The sequence below is a fragment of the Hyperolius riggenbachi genome, chromosome 4 (assembly GCF_040937935.1).
Source record: "Hyperolius riggenbachi isolate aHypRig1 chromosome 4, aHypRig1.pri, whole genome shotgun sequence".
Taxonomy (NCBI): domain Eukaryota; kingdom Metazoa; phylum Chordata; class Amphibia; order Anura; family Hyperoliidae; genus Hyperolius; species Hyperolius riggenbachi.
The window spans coordinates 247,854,834-247,871,686 of record NC_090649.1 but is presented as its reverse complement, the minus strand read 5'-3'; the positions used below and the strand labels follow the sequence as shown (position 1 = coordinate 247,871,686).

General features: G+C 45.7%; 1 protein-coding gene across 19 annotated transcripts in view; it reads left to right on the top strand.

Annotated features, from left to right (window-relative positions):
- SNAP91 (synaptosome associated protein 91) overlaps positions 1–16,853 on the top strand; it is a 195,083-nt gene that overhangs the window by 66,064 nt on the left and 112,166 nt on the right. For all 19 annotated transcript variants that reach the window (XM_068281569.1, XM_068281568.1, XM_068281565.1 and 16 more), the window contains exon 4: positions 3,049–3,124. In XM_068281569.1, the coding sequence (XP_068137670.1) occupies positions 3,049–3,124 (76 nt within the window). The remainder of the gene's footprint in view (positions 1–3,048; positions 3,125–16,853) is intronic.

Below are 16,853 nucleotides of genomic sequence, written 5' to 3'. Positions count from 1 at the left end.
ATCGACACACTCCTGACCCGCCGGCGATCGAGCGAAATCTTCTGCACGGACAGGAACAATGGGAATCGACGGGAACGATCGATTTCGGTCGGAAAGCGATCGTTCGGTCAACGTTTGCGCAACGATTTCACAGCAGATTCGATCACAGTGATCAAATCTGCTGTATATTGGCGGGAAAACCGTTAGGTGCATGGGCCCTTAAAACAGAGAATCTAACAGAAAATTGAATGGTGTGTACTAGGCATAAGGGTGAAATATTGTATGAACATTTTTCAAATCTCTATGTTGTAATGGACCACTTTGTCCACAAACAGAGGTGCACTCATCACTGCAGAGATCTTTAACCTCCCTGGCGGTAAGCCCGAGCTGAGCTCGGGCTATGCCGCGCAGGAGGAGATCTCAGCCCCTGGTGGGGCGATTTTCATCCTGTAAAGTGCTGTACGCGCAGCTAGCACTTTGCTAGCCGCGCGTACAGCTTGATCGCCGCCGCTCTGCGGCGATCGCCCGCACGCAGCGGCGCAAGAGGGCCCCCGCCAGAGCCCTGCGCTGCCCGGACCAATGAGTTCCGGGCAGCGCTATGGGCTGGATCGGAGACGTCTGACGTCCATGACGTCATTCCGATCGTCGCCATGTCGACAGGAGAAGCCAAACAGGGGAGCGCGTTATATACGCGTTCCCCTGTTTGCTATTGTTGCCGGCGACGATCGAACTAGAGGGACACATGCGCCCTCTAGTGGAGTTTCATGTAGCTACCACTCTGGTAGCTTTACATGAAACATAAAAAAAATTTTTAAAAAAAATTTGGATTTCTGCAATTTTTGCAGAAAAAATAAACCACCAAGGAGGTTAAAAGACAAAAGGCAAGTGCTAGAGAAGAGTGGGGAAGTGGCAAAATCAAAGCAAATTTCAATATTAACCCGTTTCAAACTACACACAATCGGGAAAGGTGTTGGGAATGGAGGACATTAGTTAACAAAGCAATGTAGTATTTTTCATCAAGCCGGCTGACCAATCACCAGTTTCCTCCTCGGCTGGAACCGGCCCATATACCAAATGACACCACCCAGCATGCAAGCAGACTACATTATCCAGATGCACTTACATCTACAGTGTATTTCTGGGTAAAATGGAGGATAAGGTGTGCATTGCACAGCTATTACTTATGGCATGAAAATAACGTGCACATCAATGTACAGAGTGCGCATTGCTCATATTGTAGCACGGGGTGCATGTTTTCATGCGGGATTTTCTAGACCCCTCATATGTTCGCCATAGCCAAGCAGTGCTTGTCAATGGATGATTGCACACAGCGTCCAGAAAAAAAAAATACCTGGTGCCAGGAAAAACACATTTACATGGAAATGGCCTATTTTAAAGCGGACCTGTCTCAGAACTTTCTATCTCATCTAAAAGATAAGCAACAGAATAATAACCTTTAAAGAAAAAGACACAGAACATTTACTGTATATTGCGCTTTTCTCCTGGTGGACTCAAAATGCTAGAGCTGCAGCCACTAGGACAGGCTCTATATGCAGTATCAGTGTTAGGGAATCTTGCTCAAGGTCTCCTACTGAATAGGTGCTGGCTGAGAATTGAACCCAGGTCTTCTGTGTCAGAAGCAGAGCCCATAACCAGTACACTTTCCAGCCACTATCTTTGTTACAGCTGATACAAATCATGCAATAAATCTGCAGTGTCTACTTCCTGCTTTCATGGAAGCTGACATAGTTTTAACGGCCTGTGTTAACAAATTAGCTGATCTGCCGAGGCAGCCAGCTGATGCAGCCAAGAGATCAAATTACACTTGTGACAGGCTAAACTCGCTAAATGCATACAGGGTGCATTTCTTTTTTTTTTTTTTTTTCTTTTTTTCTCTCCTTGTCCTGCGCAAGAGTTCAGGTTCACTTTAAATAAGCTGACAGTTCCAATGCGGTTTTCACATGTGATTGTATGCAGACCTTTGGATGTAGTGGAAATTCCAACTAAAGGTGCATACACACATCAGACTATAGTCTTTGGAAAATGAAAGATCACAGACCAATCTTACCACCCTTCATGTAGTATGAGAGCCATACTTTACACAGTCTATTCTATGGAGCTGAACTCCACATCAGAAAAAATTCTTTGCAAGATGCTGCACACACAGATGCTGTACAGACACAAAAGATCAGTATCTGCAAAAGATCTGTTCCTGCTAAAGATCCGATCCTGCAAATTGCAATGATAATCTATGAGATCTGCAGATCATCATACACACATGATTTAACTGACATTCATCTGCAGATCAAGCAATCATCTGCAGATCTGAAAATCCATCCTGGTGGATCTGATCTGCAGATGAATGTCAGTTAAATCATCTGTGTATGATAATCTGCAGATCTCATAGACTATCATTGCAATTTGCAGGAATGGATTTTTGGCAGCAACAGAACTTTTGCAGATACTGATCTTTTGTGTCTGTACAGCATCTGTGTGTGCAGCATCTTGAAAAGATTTTTTTTCTGATGTGGAGTTCAGCTCCATAGAATAGACTGTGTAAAGTATGGCTCTCATACTACATGAAGGGTGGTAAGATTGGTCTGTGATCTTTCATTTTCCAAAGACTATAGTCTGATGTGTGTATGCACCTCAAGAGAGATGGGGTATATTTTTGACCCGCTCCACCACCGACCTTCCACACTTACAGTATATTCTCAACACAATCAATCATTTTCAGCTAATCTCCGCTCCCGTTCTTATTATTATCATCTTATTATATAGGTCTGTGCCGTGTGTTCTACATTTGATGCAACAGATTTTTCATATGATCTTTAATAACAAACAAGCTAATGTTGTCAGAAATGTGTTTAGTAAACACAATAAATGTATAAAGTGTTGCATTATGTGGCTTCCCTAATGAAAGATTTTTAAAGCAGTGCCTTCTGCAATGCCTTATTACAATGAGAGTCATTTTTAACAAGCCAGTGCTGTTGTCAGTGACTTTCTATCCTGTTAGCTGATGGTGCCTTATAAACTAACAGGTGCCCTGTCTCCTTTTTGTGTTTGCAGAGATTCATCCAGTATTTGGCATCTCGGAACACACTATTTAATCTAAGCAACTTCTTGGACAAAAGCGGATCACACGGTAAGATCGTGGGTTGCTCCATTCTAGAGTATGTTAGGTATTTGGTTTATTATTGTGTTCACCCATGCAGGAAATATAACTATTTTACTTCGTAACCTGTTATGAAATTCTGCACAGCAGGCCTTTCCTAGGGAAAAGGGCTCTGGGTGGACTAAGCTTATAGTTCACAGGAATCTATTTCTGCAGTTCTGCTCCGCTTGTAGGTGAAGAGTCGCTTTTCTGGCTGCAGTTTTATCTCTACATCTACAAAGGATGTTTTTATCCTTGACCCCCTCACAAGGCTCATAAATGACTCTTTTTTTTTTTTTTTTTTTTTTTTTTTCCTGAGTTTCTTCTTTAGTGAGCAGGCCTCTCTCATGTGTAAAGGTACATCTAGAGGAAATTCCACAGCCAGCTTGTGATCAAAAGGTTTTATGATGATACATACATGAATACATACATTAGTCAGGGTCGGTTCACATTTGTTTTATAAAGGTATCCGTGGCTCTGTTTTGGGGCCCGGACCAAAACCAAACCCACGGATACCAATGTTAAAAATAGTGGCCGTCTTCACCCTCTTCAAGTACGGATCCGGGGGCGATCTGGGGGATCCGGCATGAAAAACTGAATGGAGGGTCCGGGTTTGTCAGGACTCTACGGACCCCGGATACACTGAGCTGTAGGGCAAGGCAATACAGAAATGGATCTCCCTACACAGAGAACTTTGGAGGGAGATCCGGATTGCCTACTGCCTGCTCCGCCCCTCAACGTCACCCCCATAGGTGTCCACAGGTAGCCTGAGGGGGTAGCAGCCAGGAAGTGAAGTTGGAGGACACAGCGGCGGGGTCCCCCCATCCCCGCTCCCCCTCCAGCTATGTGTGCTATAGTATCAGCAAGCGGGGATATAATGACCTTCTCCTCTGCTTGCGGAATGACTTCCTGCAATCCCGCCCACTAGAGGTGAGTCACGTGGTGAGCAGAGGAGAAGGTCATTGCTTCCCCACTCGCTGATTGCCGATACTACAGTGCACATAACTGGAGGGGGAGTGGGGATGGGGTGAGCCAGCTGAGGGAGGGGGGAGGCTGACTCCTCCTCCCACTGCTGTGCCTGCTGCCCCCCCCTTCCTGGCTGCTACCCCCTCCAGTTCGTTGCCCCCCCCCCATCCATGAAAAGAGTTGGGGGATGTCAGCGCTGTTAAACAAACAGTTACTGGGGTACTGCAGTCGTGTGACATGTGGTGCAGCGAGAGAAGAGGTTAACCCGATTAGATGCACTCAAAACCTTTCCTTTCACCTGTTTTTGGCATGGTCAATAGTAATCCCATTTACCATAGACAAATTTCTGCCAGTGTTTTGCCATCTTACTGGTCACATTGCGGGAGAAGAGTGTTACCCAAACAGCAGTGTTTTTTTAAAATATATATATATATTTTTTTATTAAATAAGATTTAATTCGGGTGATCTTCTTCGGTACCTAATCAGGTGATCGCCTAAAACAGATTGAGGTGTTCTTGCGTAGGAATAGGCGCTGGCATGGAATAGTTATCCTACTCGTAGAGATGCTGATTTAAATATAGATTGCTGCCCCAGAGATATATATGGTAATTGCCAAAATCTACTTGTAGTTTCTTCTTCCATTATCTTCTGAGATCTCCAGTCCTTCAGCTATTGGCTCTTAGGGCCCATTCACACTTGAGCGTTTTGCTGGCGTTTTTTTTTTTTTTTTTTTTTTTTTTGGGGGGGGGGGGGGGGGGGGGGCAAAACGCTAGCTCTTTTCAAAGCACTAGGGTAATAAGTCTATGGGCCCATTCTCATTTGGGCGATTTGCGCTAGTCGCCGCAAATCGCCCAAAACCGCTACACGCAAATGCGTAGCCTACACCATTTTCAGGCGATTTCCCGGCAATCGCGTTTTAGTGCTATAGAAGCACAACGAGATCGTTAAAAAAAAAATCGCCAGGTGTGAATGGTGATTTTTTTTTTTTTTGGGGGGGGGGGGCATTAATCGCCAAAAAACGCCAGAGCAAAACACTAGCAAAATCGCTAGCGTTTTACGATCAGCAAGTGTGAATGGGCCCTAAAGGTGCATAAACACGTCCTTGGTTTTTTTCCCAAACAACCGGTCGTTCGGACGTCAAATTGGGCGTGTGTACAAACTGTCGTTTAGCTGGTGAGGCTGGTTTTGACGTATCTGCTTGGAAAAATCAGACGTGTGTATGTACCTTAACTCTGATGGCTGGTTTGAATTACATTAGTAGTGACAGGGCATATCATCCAGTCTCCTGGCTGATAACGGCAGACCCACAGAAGTGTATGGGAGCTATCAATGGAAAGTACTCCAAGCTTGCTAATTAACTCCATCCGGGAGAGGAAGTTGGAACTAGCAAATCCGTAAATAATTAGAAAATCTGCTTGGTAGGGCTGGTGCACACCAAGAGTGCTTCTGAGCGCTTTTTAAAAAGCTAGCACTTTGAAAAGTGCTTGGCTAATGTATTTGTATGGGATGGATCACACCAGAGCGATGTCGTTTTTTTTTTGTTTGTTTGTTTTTTTTTCCCCCCTCCAAAATGCAAACACAGATCTTGCAGCATTTCTGAGGCGATTCAACCTCCAATGTTAAGTATAGGAAAAGTGGAAAATGGTGATTTTCCAAGTGTTTTTTTTTCTTTCTTTTTTTCAAAAGCTGTTCATTTCCAGCTCAAACTGTACAAAAAATAAAGCATCTCTACACCAAAACACTCCAAAAAATTGCTAGGCATAACTAGAAAATTGCTATGCACATGTCTGGAATCGCTTAGAAAAATTTTATAACTCTAGCGTTTGCGATTACACTAGCGATTTTGGTCTTCACTAGCCCATGCAAGGATCAGCTGCCAATTGACTGGATGTGCAGAATCTGACATCTAGGGTGCTTATCAATTGTGATGTATTTTTGTTCAGATCAATATTTCTGTTTAACAAAATCCCTCATGTTCAAATGTCACACATAGTTCCTTTTTCCGTTTCATTGTTTAGCACATAAATGTTAGCTGAAATATAGGTTTATTGGAAACGTATGGTAATTTCAGTCATGTTAGTGTCCTTATTTAGGGGAAAACCACAAATGTCTGTTACCATTGATAAAATTGGTTCCTGAATAGACTGTAAAACGATGAGTGTCCTGTAATCTGATGTCTGTGTTGGGCACGAACACCCAACCCTACGCAATGCTGCAGCTAGCCCTGATACAGAGTACTGATGACAAGGTCAGCTTTCAGTGCAATAGCTGCTTGAAGGCAGAAGGCCTGCCAATGTGGGCCGAGCCTCTGGCTGCTTACTGATCCCTTTACCTCATGGATTTGTTTGTATTCTTGGTGATATTGCTTAGCATTGTTGCATTTCAAAAGGGAATAAAATAAACCGTGCATGTCTTATCCAGGAAATTGTGCAAAACGCCCTACCTCTGCTAGACTAAATATGAGGCATTTGTAAACCGTCTGAATATTTGAACAGTATGTAACTTGTGTTATGAAGGGAGTGGTGTGTCTCCATCCACAGTGTCTGTCATGTCATGCTTCAATGGTTTTATCTCAGATGTCCCTGCACTTGTATAGTGCATAGTAGAGATATGTTGCTCATTGCTAAGTAACTGCGGGCTGTGATGAACGAGGATGTTAAAGCTACATATAGACCCCTTCTGTTTTAAGAAGGCAAATACACCAAGCTTTGCTTTTTTTTTTTAGTAGGAGGGCTTTTTGGTCCCTTTTATCCCCCAATACATTCCTAGTAGTTTGGGTCACCCTAAGCTGCTTGGTTACTCTGTTGTACTGGTCCAAGCCCTATCTCATACAGCCTTATCAATCCCTGCCATGTACTGATGAGGACCAAAAGTCCGAAACAGGCTGTCTACACGTGGGTTTGGTATGGCTGTGTAAAATTATTTAAAGCTATAGGCTTGCTATATACCAGCGGTTCTGGATGCTTGCTTGGCTTACCAAGGGCGAAAAGGGATAATTTGCATATTCAGTAGTAGTGCATTGTGGGTAACCACAAATGTTCACTTATAGCTGAATTATTGCAGATTTCCTTTTGTTTTAAGAAGGCAAATACACCAATTTAGACACCTGATAATTGCTAAGGGCCCTTTCACACTAGAGGGCTTTTTCGGCGTTTTAACGCCACGGCCAAAGTTGGCGTTTTCCAAGGTAAGATGAAAGTCCTTAGACTTCATTTTACCTTTCACATCTAACGCCATGTTTTGGAGCGTTGCGTTTCAACGCTCCCGGGAGCTTTTTTTAGTTTTTTTTAGGGCTGACTGCGGCGTTTCTCTTTACAATCGATAGTAATGTGTTGGCGTTAAAACGCCTTGAAAACGCCTGCAGCCAAAACGCAGCGTTTTAGCCTTTTACCGCTGCCTGTAGTGTGAAAGAGCCCTAAGGATAACTATTCTCAGTCAGATCAAGTGATTGTCTCACGTCTAGTGGTGCAGCAGATGTCCGCCTGGAAACCTCTGTTTGGGCTTGTTCACACTGCAGGCGTTTTCAGCTTTTTTTTTTTTCGCTATGGTGCAGTTTTTAAAAACGCGTCCCCGACCGCGTGGACAATGATTGTCTATGAGAAGGTTCATATCAGCGTGGGTCGTGCACTGTCCGTTCAGTAAAGCGGTGCGTGGACCATTTTTGAGGCAATTCCGCCTCAATGGAAAGTATAGGAGAAACTCAAAACGCTCACAAAATCGCTTTGTGTAGCGATTAAAATCGCTTTGTGTAGCGATTAAAATCGCTTTGTGTAGCGATTGCATTAACGTTTTTAACAATAAATACATTGTATTTATTATTTTTCGGGTCAAAGAGTTCACTTCCTGATTCGCGTCCGGGAGTGAATTACAAAGTCGCTCAGAAAAAAATGCTTAGACTGCTAAGCACAAAAACGAATCGCCTACCCAAGCACCAAGAATCGGGGGGGAGGGGGAGAGAGACACGTGAGCTGAACGCAATGTGAACAAGGCCTTTAGGTTTAATGGGAGCCATTGTGTATTAGCCAGGCTGGAAAAACCTCAGTTTCCACCCCTCCACCCCCAGAGACCTGGCATTAATAGGATGTGCTGTGTGCTGTAGAGCCAAATTAATCCATGCCATGCACTGATGAGGATCAAACAATCCGAAACAGCCTGTATGCATGTTGGATTATTATGGCTCTGTACACATTAACAAGCTGACACATCATTGCATTCCAGCGGTTCTGGAGGTGTGTTTAGCTTCTAAGGGTACAATGGTTAATTTGCATATATTCAGCAGTGGTGCCTGGGAGACATCTCGAGCTCACTCTAACCTGAATTATTGCAAATTCTTTCTGTTTTAGGAAAGCAAACTTTTGTTTTTCTGTCCATTCATCACTTGACCTGGCCAATCGACCATCCGATTTGATAATTATAATCAAATCACATGAAAATTGGTTTTACCTACCAATAAACAGTGGTTTGCAAAAGTATTCGGCCCCCGAAAATATTTTCCACATTTTGTCATATTACTGCCACAAACCTGATTCAATTTTATTGGAATTCCACGTAAAAGACCAATACAAAGTGGTGTATACGTAAGAAGTGGAACGAAAATCATACAGGATTCCAAACCTTTAAAAAAAAAACAAAAAAAAAAAACACAAACTGCAAAGTGGGGTGTGCGTAATTATTCAGCCTCTTGAGTCAATACTTTGTAGAACCACCTTTTGCTGCAATTACAGTTGCCAGTCTTTTAGGGTATGTCTCTACCAGCTTTGCACATTTAGAGACTGAAATCCTTGCCCATTCTTCTTTGCAAAACCGCTCAATCAGATTAGATGGGCAGCGTGTTTGAACAGCAGTTTTCAGATCTTGCCACAGATTATCGATTGGATTTAGATCTGGACTTTGACTGGGCCATTCTAACACATGGATATGTTTTGTTTTGAACCATTCCATTGTTGCCCTGGCTTTATGTTTAGGGTCATTGTCCTGCTGAAAGGTGAACCTCCGCCCCAGTCTCAAGTCTTTTGCAGTCTCCAAGAGGTTTTCTTCCAAGTTTGCCCTGTATTTGGCTCCATCCATCTTCCCATCAACTCTGACCAGCTTCCCTGTCCCTGCTGAAGAGAAGCACCCCCAGAGCATGATGCTGCCACCAGAGGCGGGAGAAGGTCCTTCAGCACCCAAGGCTGAGACAGCAAAGTGCGCCCCTCCATCCCTCCCACCCCAGCCTTCACACACTGATTGCTATTAGACTCAGAGCCGGATTAAGACTAAATGAGGCCCTAAGCAAAGTAACTGATTTGGGCCCCCCCATCATGCATACCTCCCAACATTTCAATGTCCCAAAACGGGACAATTAGGCCACACCCCAACCCATAGTCACGCCCATCCCAGGAAAAAAAGTTTTGGGTTTGTTTTTTAATAATTATTGTTTAATCATATGGGAGGCGCTGGGAGGGTGCCGGTGGGGAGGAGGGTGGCCGTGGGTGGGCAGGCAGAGAGAGGGGGGAAAAAGCCGATCGAGGCACCAGCCCGCCCGGTATGCGGCATGGATGGCCGCCGCCGCCATTATCCTTCTCCCTCCTAATAGGTCCCCCAGTGTCCCCTCCCCCCCCCCCCCTACCCCGCACAGTAATATGGGCAGTGGAGCGGGCAGTAAGTCTTACCACTGCCTCTCCGCTGCATACCGGGATCTCCTTTGATCTTCTCGCTTCCTGTGACGTCACAGGAAGCGAGAAGATCAGAGGAGATCCCGGTACGCAGCGGAGAGGCAGTGGTAAGACTTACTGCCCGCTCCGCTGCCCATATTACTGTGCGGGAGGAAGGGGACACTGGGGGACCTATTAGGAGGGAGAAGGATAATGGCGGCGGCGGCCATCCATGCCGCATACCGGGCGGGCTGGTGCCTCGATCGGCTTTTTCCCCCCTCTCTCCCCAGCGGCCGGGACCAGGGGGGGGGGGCAGCGCGGGGCAGCGGGACGGCCCCCTAAAATCGGGACTATCCCCCTCGAAAATGGGGCGGTTGGGGGCCCTGCATCATGTCGTAATAGAATCAGAAGATGCAGCTGCACAGAAACATGCCGCACACACCGGGGCAGCCGAGCTACTGGTTGCTATGGGCAACAGCCCGCTTTCCTCTGTGGGTGCACAATGCAGGGAATAGCAGCGGCAAAATGCAGAGTGAGAGATGAATGGCTGGGACATTTGCACTCAGCGGCTGGGGCACCCCTGTGAAGAGGGCGCCAGATATCACAGCAGCAGCACTTTCCCCCTGCATCTCCAGCCTGGCAATAGCAGAAAGCTCTGAACACCGCCAAACCGGAAGCCGTTCCCCAGACAGAATTACATAACCACCCCCACCACCGAACAACCGATTTCCTCCCAAACTAGACAGCCACCATGCAGCCTCCATCCCAGTGAATACGATAGTCCAGCAGAGAAGGCAGCCGCAGCGGGGGAGAATGACAGCACCAGATGACTCACATTCACCTATTGCGATCCAAGCAATTGAGGTCCCGTCATCCGGAGCCCATCTGTCTCCTCTAGAGTGCTGCTGCTCTGTTACTACTACTATTACTACTTCCTACTTCCTGTCTGATCTGAGAATCAGGAAGTTCAGAGCGAGCGGCTGCACTGTAGAAGAGACAGATGGGTTTCAGATGACGGGATCTCTATCGCTTGGATTATGGATAGGTGAGTAAGCGTTTGCCATCTGCTGCTATCATTCTTGCTGCAGCTGTGGTTCTCTGTGGGAAGGGAGGGAGGAGTGGGCAGCGGCGGAGCGCACAGTAGCAGGAGGGAGATCTAGGAGGAGAGCCTTGCTTTGAAGACCATCAGCAGCGCACAGCATCATTTGACAAGACAAATAACATTTATATTGCGCCTTTCTCCTGGCGGACTCAAAGCGCCAGAGCTGCAGCCACTAGGTCGCGCCCTATAGGCAGTAGCAGTGTTAGAGAGACTTGCCTAAGGTCTCCTACTGAATAGGTGCTGGCTTACTGAACAGGCAGAGCCGAGATTCTAACCCTGGTTTCCTGTGTCAGAGGCAGAGCCCTTAAAGGGACTCCAAGCAGTGCCTGTGGGTATGCCTTTAAGCATACCCACAACTAATTAATTACATCCTCACACCTACCAGCATGATGTTTGTAATTATATCCCCCTGGGTTCCTTATATTTCATTGCATTGTGCTGAATCGAGCTGCCGACTTTGGAGAAAAGTCGTCCTGTGTAATACAATGTAACTATGAAAAGATGCATATCATTTTGAAGCTCTTTCTCCTCTTTCCAATGATAGATAAACTGCCACCCTACGCCTTTTAGTTTTCGCTATTTTCGTCGAAATTGCCGTGGCCGCTATTTCGATCGCGAAAATAGCGAAAACTAAAAGGCATAGGGTGGCGTTTTGTATATCATTGGAAAGAGGAGAAAAAGAGCTTTAAAGAGACTCCGTAACAAAAATTGCATCCTGTTTTTTATCATCCTACAAGTTCCAAAAGCTATTTTAATGTGTTCTGGCTAACTGCAGCACTTTATACTATCACCGTCTCTGTAATAAATCAATGTATCTTTCCCCTGTCAGACTTGTCGGCCTGTGTCTGGAAGGCTGCCAAGTTCTTCAGTGTTGTGGTTCTGCTATGAACTCACCCTTCCAGGCCCCTCTCTGCACACTGCCTGTGTGTTATTTAGATTAAAGCAGCTTCTCTCTTATCTCTTATCTTTTACAAGCTGGATAAATTGTCCTCTGAGCTGGCTGGGCTTTCACATACTGAGGAATTACAAACAAGGGCAAAGCTGTTTGCAGGAAGAAAAGAGCAGCCTGAAACTTCAGTGCATGGGGGAAAGAAACACACAAATGATCTCTTGAGATTCAAAAGGAATGCTGTATACAGCCTGCTTGTGTATGGATGTATTTTTCTATGTGTGGACATACTGTACATCAACCTACTTCCTGTTTTGGTGGCCATTTTGTTTGTTTACAAACAAACTTTTTAAAACTGTTTTAACCACTTTTAATGCGGCGAGGAGCGGCAAAATTGTGACAGAGGGTAATAGGGGATGTCCCCTAACGCACTGGTATGTTTACTTTTGTGCGATTTTAACAATACAGATTCTCTTTAAAATGATATGCATCTTTCCATAGTTACTGCACTGCTCAGAGTCCCTTTAACCATTATACCTTCCAGCCACCGCTGACAGGATGGCTGGTTTATGTGCTGATGGGGCCCCTTTGACTCTGAATGGGGCCCCAAGCGACTGCTTTTGTTGCCTGGTTGGTAATCCGGCCCTGATTAGACTAATAGGTGCCCCAGGGCCCCCAACCTCCCCAACACCTTAATCTCTAGTTATCTGGCTTGCAGTCACTGTCATGTATCCCCTTTTCTTATTTCTTTCTGCTTCAAACACAATTGGGAATGACAGCTGAATGAATTGTGCGCCCCCTCCTACACCGCGCCCTGAGGCTGGAGCCTCTCCAGCCTCTGCCTCGGCCCGGCCCTGGCTGCCACCACCATATTTGACAGTGGGCATGGTGTGTTCAGAGTGATGTGCAGTGTTAGTTTTCCGCCACACATAGCGCTCTGCATTTTGGCCAAAAAGTTCCATTTTGGTCTCATCTGACCAGAGCACCTTCTTCCACATGTTTGCCGTGTCCCCCACATGGCTTGTGGCAAACTGCAAACGGGACTTCTTATGCTTTTCTGTTAACAATGGCTTTCTTCTTGCCACTCTTCCATAAAGGCCAACTTTGTGCAGTGCACGACTAATAGTTGTCCTATGGACAGATTCCCCCACCTGAACTGTAGATTTCTGCAGCTCGTCCAGAGTCACCATGGGCCTCTTGACTGAATTTCTTATCAGCGCTCTCCTTGTTCGGCCTGTGAGTTAAGGTGGACGGCCTTGTCTTGGTAGTTTTCCAGTTGTGCCATACTCCTTCCATTTCTGAATGATGGCTTGAACAGTGCTCCGTGGAATTTTCAAGGCTTTGGAAATCTTTTTGTAGCCCAAGCCTGCTCTAAATTTCTCAATAACTTATCCCTGACCTGTCTGGTGTGTTTTTTGGACTTCATGGTGTTGTTGCTCCCAATATTTTCTTAGACAACCTCTGAGGCCATCACAGAACAGCTGTCTTTGTACAGACATTAGATTACACACGTGCACTCTATTTAGTCATTAGCACTCATCAGGCAGTTTCTATGGGCAACTGACTGCACTCTGCAGTTATTTATTTTTTAAAAATGTTTGAAATCTTGTATGATTTTCGTTCCACTTCTCACATGTACACCACTTTGTATTGGTCTTTTACGTGGAATTCCAATAAAATTGATACATGTTTGTGGCAGTAATATGACAAAATGTGGAAAACTTCAAGGAGGCTGAATACTTTTGCAAACCACTGTAATGGCCCATACTCACGGGCTACAAATGTCGACGCAACACGCGGCGCGCACGTGTTGCGGCGACAGGTCGCCCATGAGTATGGGCCGTTGAACGGGCGCGCACCCCGAACTGTCGCCCGTCGCTGATGTCGCCAGGCGATTGAAATGTTCAATCGCCTGGCGACAGTCGCCGCCGCAACTCCGCCGCAGCTGTCGCTAGTCCGCGTGAGTACGCGGACTAGCGACAGCAACCTCCATTGAGGTATGCAGAGCTTCCGGAGGAGGAACGTCGGCGACAGCTTCAGTCGAGCCGCTGGTCCCTCTTCCGCGTGTGTACGCAGAGGGACCTGACGAGGAGCTGTCGCCCACACGCTCACGTGTGCTGGCGACAGGCAACTTCTGCTGCCCGTGAGTATGGGCCATTAGGGTCGTTTCACATCATGGGTGATTTCACTGCATTTCTTCTGCAATGGACAATTGCTGGTGTTCGGCAAATTGCTAGTGCTCCTCCTTCTAAGTACTCCTAGGGGAGTGTTCATGTTACAACGTTTGCAATTGCAAAAGCTCTGTATGCAGTGCTTTTGGGAGCGATTGTGAAAAATCGCAGCAAAATTTCCTCCATTCTTATGTGAAACAGCCCGAAGGCTTTGTTCACATTGCATTCCAATTGTGTTAGTGTTTGCGTTGTGTGTTTATTTATTTTTTTCTTTGCGATTTCTGTGCATTGGACTTTTTTGGTAAAAAATTTTTTTGGGGGTGTTTTGCGATTTGTAAGGGTCCTTGGCCTTATTTGTAAAGGGAAAAGGACCTAAAAATCCCGGAAACACTTCACATTTAAATTGACAGGGAAAAAATGCCCACGAAATCACTGGCAAAAACACTTTTTCTAGGGCTTTGTGCTTTTCCTATACCTCCCATTATGCAATATCGCCCCGAAAATGGTCCATGCATCGCTTTTCAGATCGGAAAGTGAACGGAACGCCCCAATCTGAACTAGGGCATAGGAAAGCATGGTGTAAGCGCTTTCAGGTTGGTTTTGAAAAATCACCAGCGCTTTAAAAAAAAAGTGCCTCTAGTGTGAATGAGCCCTAAGAGGGTTGCAATGCTACCACTGCTTGCACCACAATATTTATTTTTGTTTTTTTAGATCATCTTCTATTCTGGGGTTTAGAGCAGCTTTGAAGGCAACAGCATCATCCAAATAGGAGTGTAACATTATACACACTAATCACATATTACATAAGTATCCACTAATGGCGCAGCACTGAGAAATTGAATGTCTTCTTTGTTAGATGATATAGTTTAGAATGTCTGTTTATTGCCTGTTATTGAGATACATTTTTCTGTCTTTGACAATGACTTCATTATTCTCCACTAAAGGAAAGGTTAATACTGTAGTTCTTTACTAAGTGGATGAGTTTGGTTGTGAACTTACTCAGACTCCTCCTATTCTTTTGCTTCCTTGATGGCTGAGAGGGAATATCATTCTGGTGGTTAGTATGATTGGCAGCTTTGCTATGTGCTGCATTTAGGTTGGATGCACAGGAGGCAGTGGCGTAGTAAAAGGGGATGCAGAGGTTGCGACCCCAACCGGGGCCCTCCTTCAACCACAGCAATCGCTCTCTATTGGTCCTATGGTGGTAATAATTGCTTCTATAGGTGCTTTAAATAATAGTACTGTTCCCCATCCTCTTCTTGCACCTCTGTCACTGCGGTTGCCTTTGGTAGGTTTTGGTGTGCCGTATAGAGTGCTTTTTGGGGGGGTGCAAAGTAAAGCATGCATTGGGGCCCATCACTCCTTAGCTATGCCGCTGACAGGACAGATTGCCGAATCCTAGATAATTATTCTAAATCAGTGTTTTGTATCTAGTGGCATCAGGTAAACATGGTTGCACATAGTAGGTTGACTGCAGGACTGGCACTTACATTTCTCTAATCTTATATGTTGCATGTGAACAGGAGATAAAGTGATCCTAATAATTTAGTCAGTCACTTGACTAGTGTTGACTTTGATTTCCATGATTAGATTGAGATCTTGAATGCTTTGAGCACTTAGTGAAGTTTATATTTTTGAGAAATGTTTTGCTTTCCTGCTGGCCTGCGAAGTGCAAGAAAAAAATAGTAAATATGGTAATTTGAAACCAGAGGCTTTTTTGTATCAGAAAATCTAATAATCAACAATGAAGCTGCCTATACGTGGTTGCATATGTGGTTAATGTTTACCACCCCCTTCCACAACTACTACATGAGCCTCCAAAATAGGCCTACAGAGCAAGGTCACATCATAGTTGTAAGTTGATGGCCACTTCTCCACCAGCCAATTGTATTGAAACGTGTCCCACAGGCCTTTAAGTTTTTTACAAATTATTCAGAAAAGCCACTGGTCTAAATGGGTAGTTGCCTTACCCACAAATATATGACTGAAAACACCTTGACACCAGGACTAAACCTTCAGGGATAATGCCTTGTATGTATCAGCAGAAGATGCGGTAAGATCGTCACTTTTCAGGCACCTTTCTTAAAGTGCGTACACACATGCGACTATAGTCGTTTGAAACTATCGCTCCCCGATCATTTCAAATGACGATCGTTTAAAAAAAAAGCAGCCAACGACCATTAAGTCTAACGGCGGACGAGCTAGATCGTTAAAAAACAATCTAGCTTGGCGGATTTTTTCCAACGACGATCGTTTGTAAAAGTAGTACACCGTTGGAAACGGTCGTTCGTACTAGGCTTGACATGCGCATTTCGCTATTTCTCCATGGAACTTTTCATTTTGATGCGCAAGAGCAATAGTTGCTTTACGTGATGTAACGTTCGTTCTAACGATCAGATCGTTACACACATTTAAAAGCTAACTTTACTTAGGTCGTTCTTTCCTCAATTAAAAGATCGTTCGTCGTTCACAACGAACGATCGTTGTCGCATGTGTGTACGTAGCTTAAAGGGAAGGTTCAGGGAGGGTGGAGGAAAAATAAAAATCAATTTCCACTTACCTGGGGCTTCCTCCAGCCCGTGGCAGGCAGGAGGTGCCCTCGCCGCCGCTCCGCAGGCTCCCGGTGGTCTCCGGTGGCCGACCCGACCTGGCCAGGCCGGCTGCCAGGTCGGGCTCTTCTGCGCTCCAAGGACGGGCTCTTCTGCATCCCACGCCGGCGCTCTGACGTCATCGGACGTCCGCCGGGCTGTACTGTGCATGCACAGAACTACTGCGCATGCGCAGTACAGCCCGGCGGACGTCCGATGACGTCAGAGCGCCGGCGTGGGACGCAGAAGTACCAGGACTTGGAGCGCAGAAGAGCCCGACCTGGCAGCCGGCCTGGCCAGGTCGGGTCGGCCACCGGAGACCACCGGGAGCCTGCGGAGCGGCGAGGGCACCTCCTGCCTGCCACGGGCTG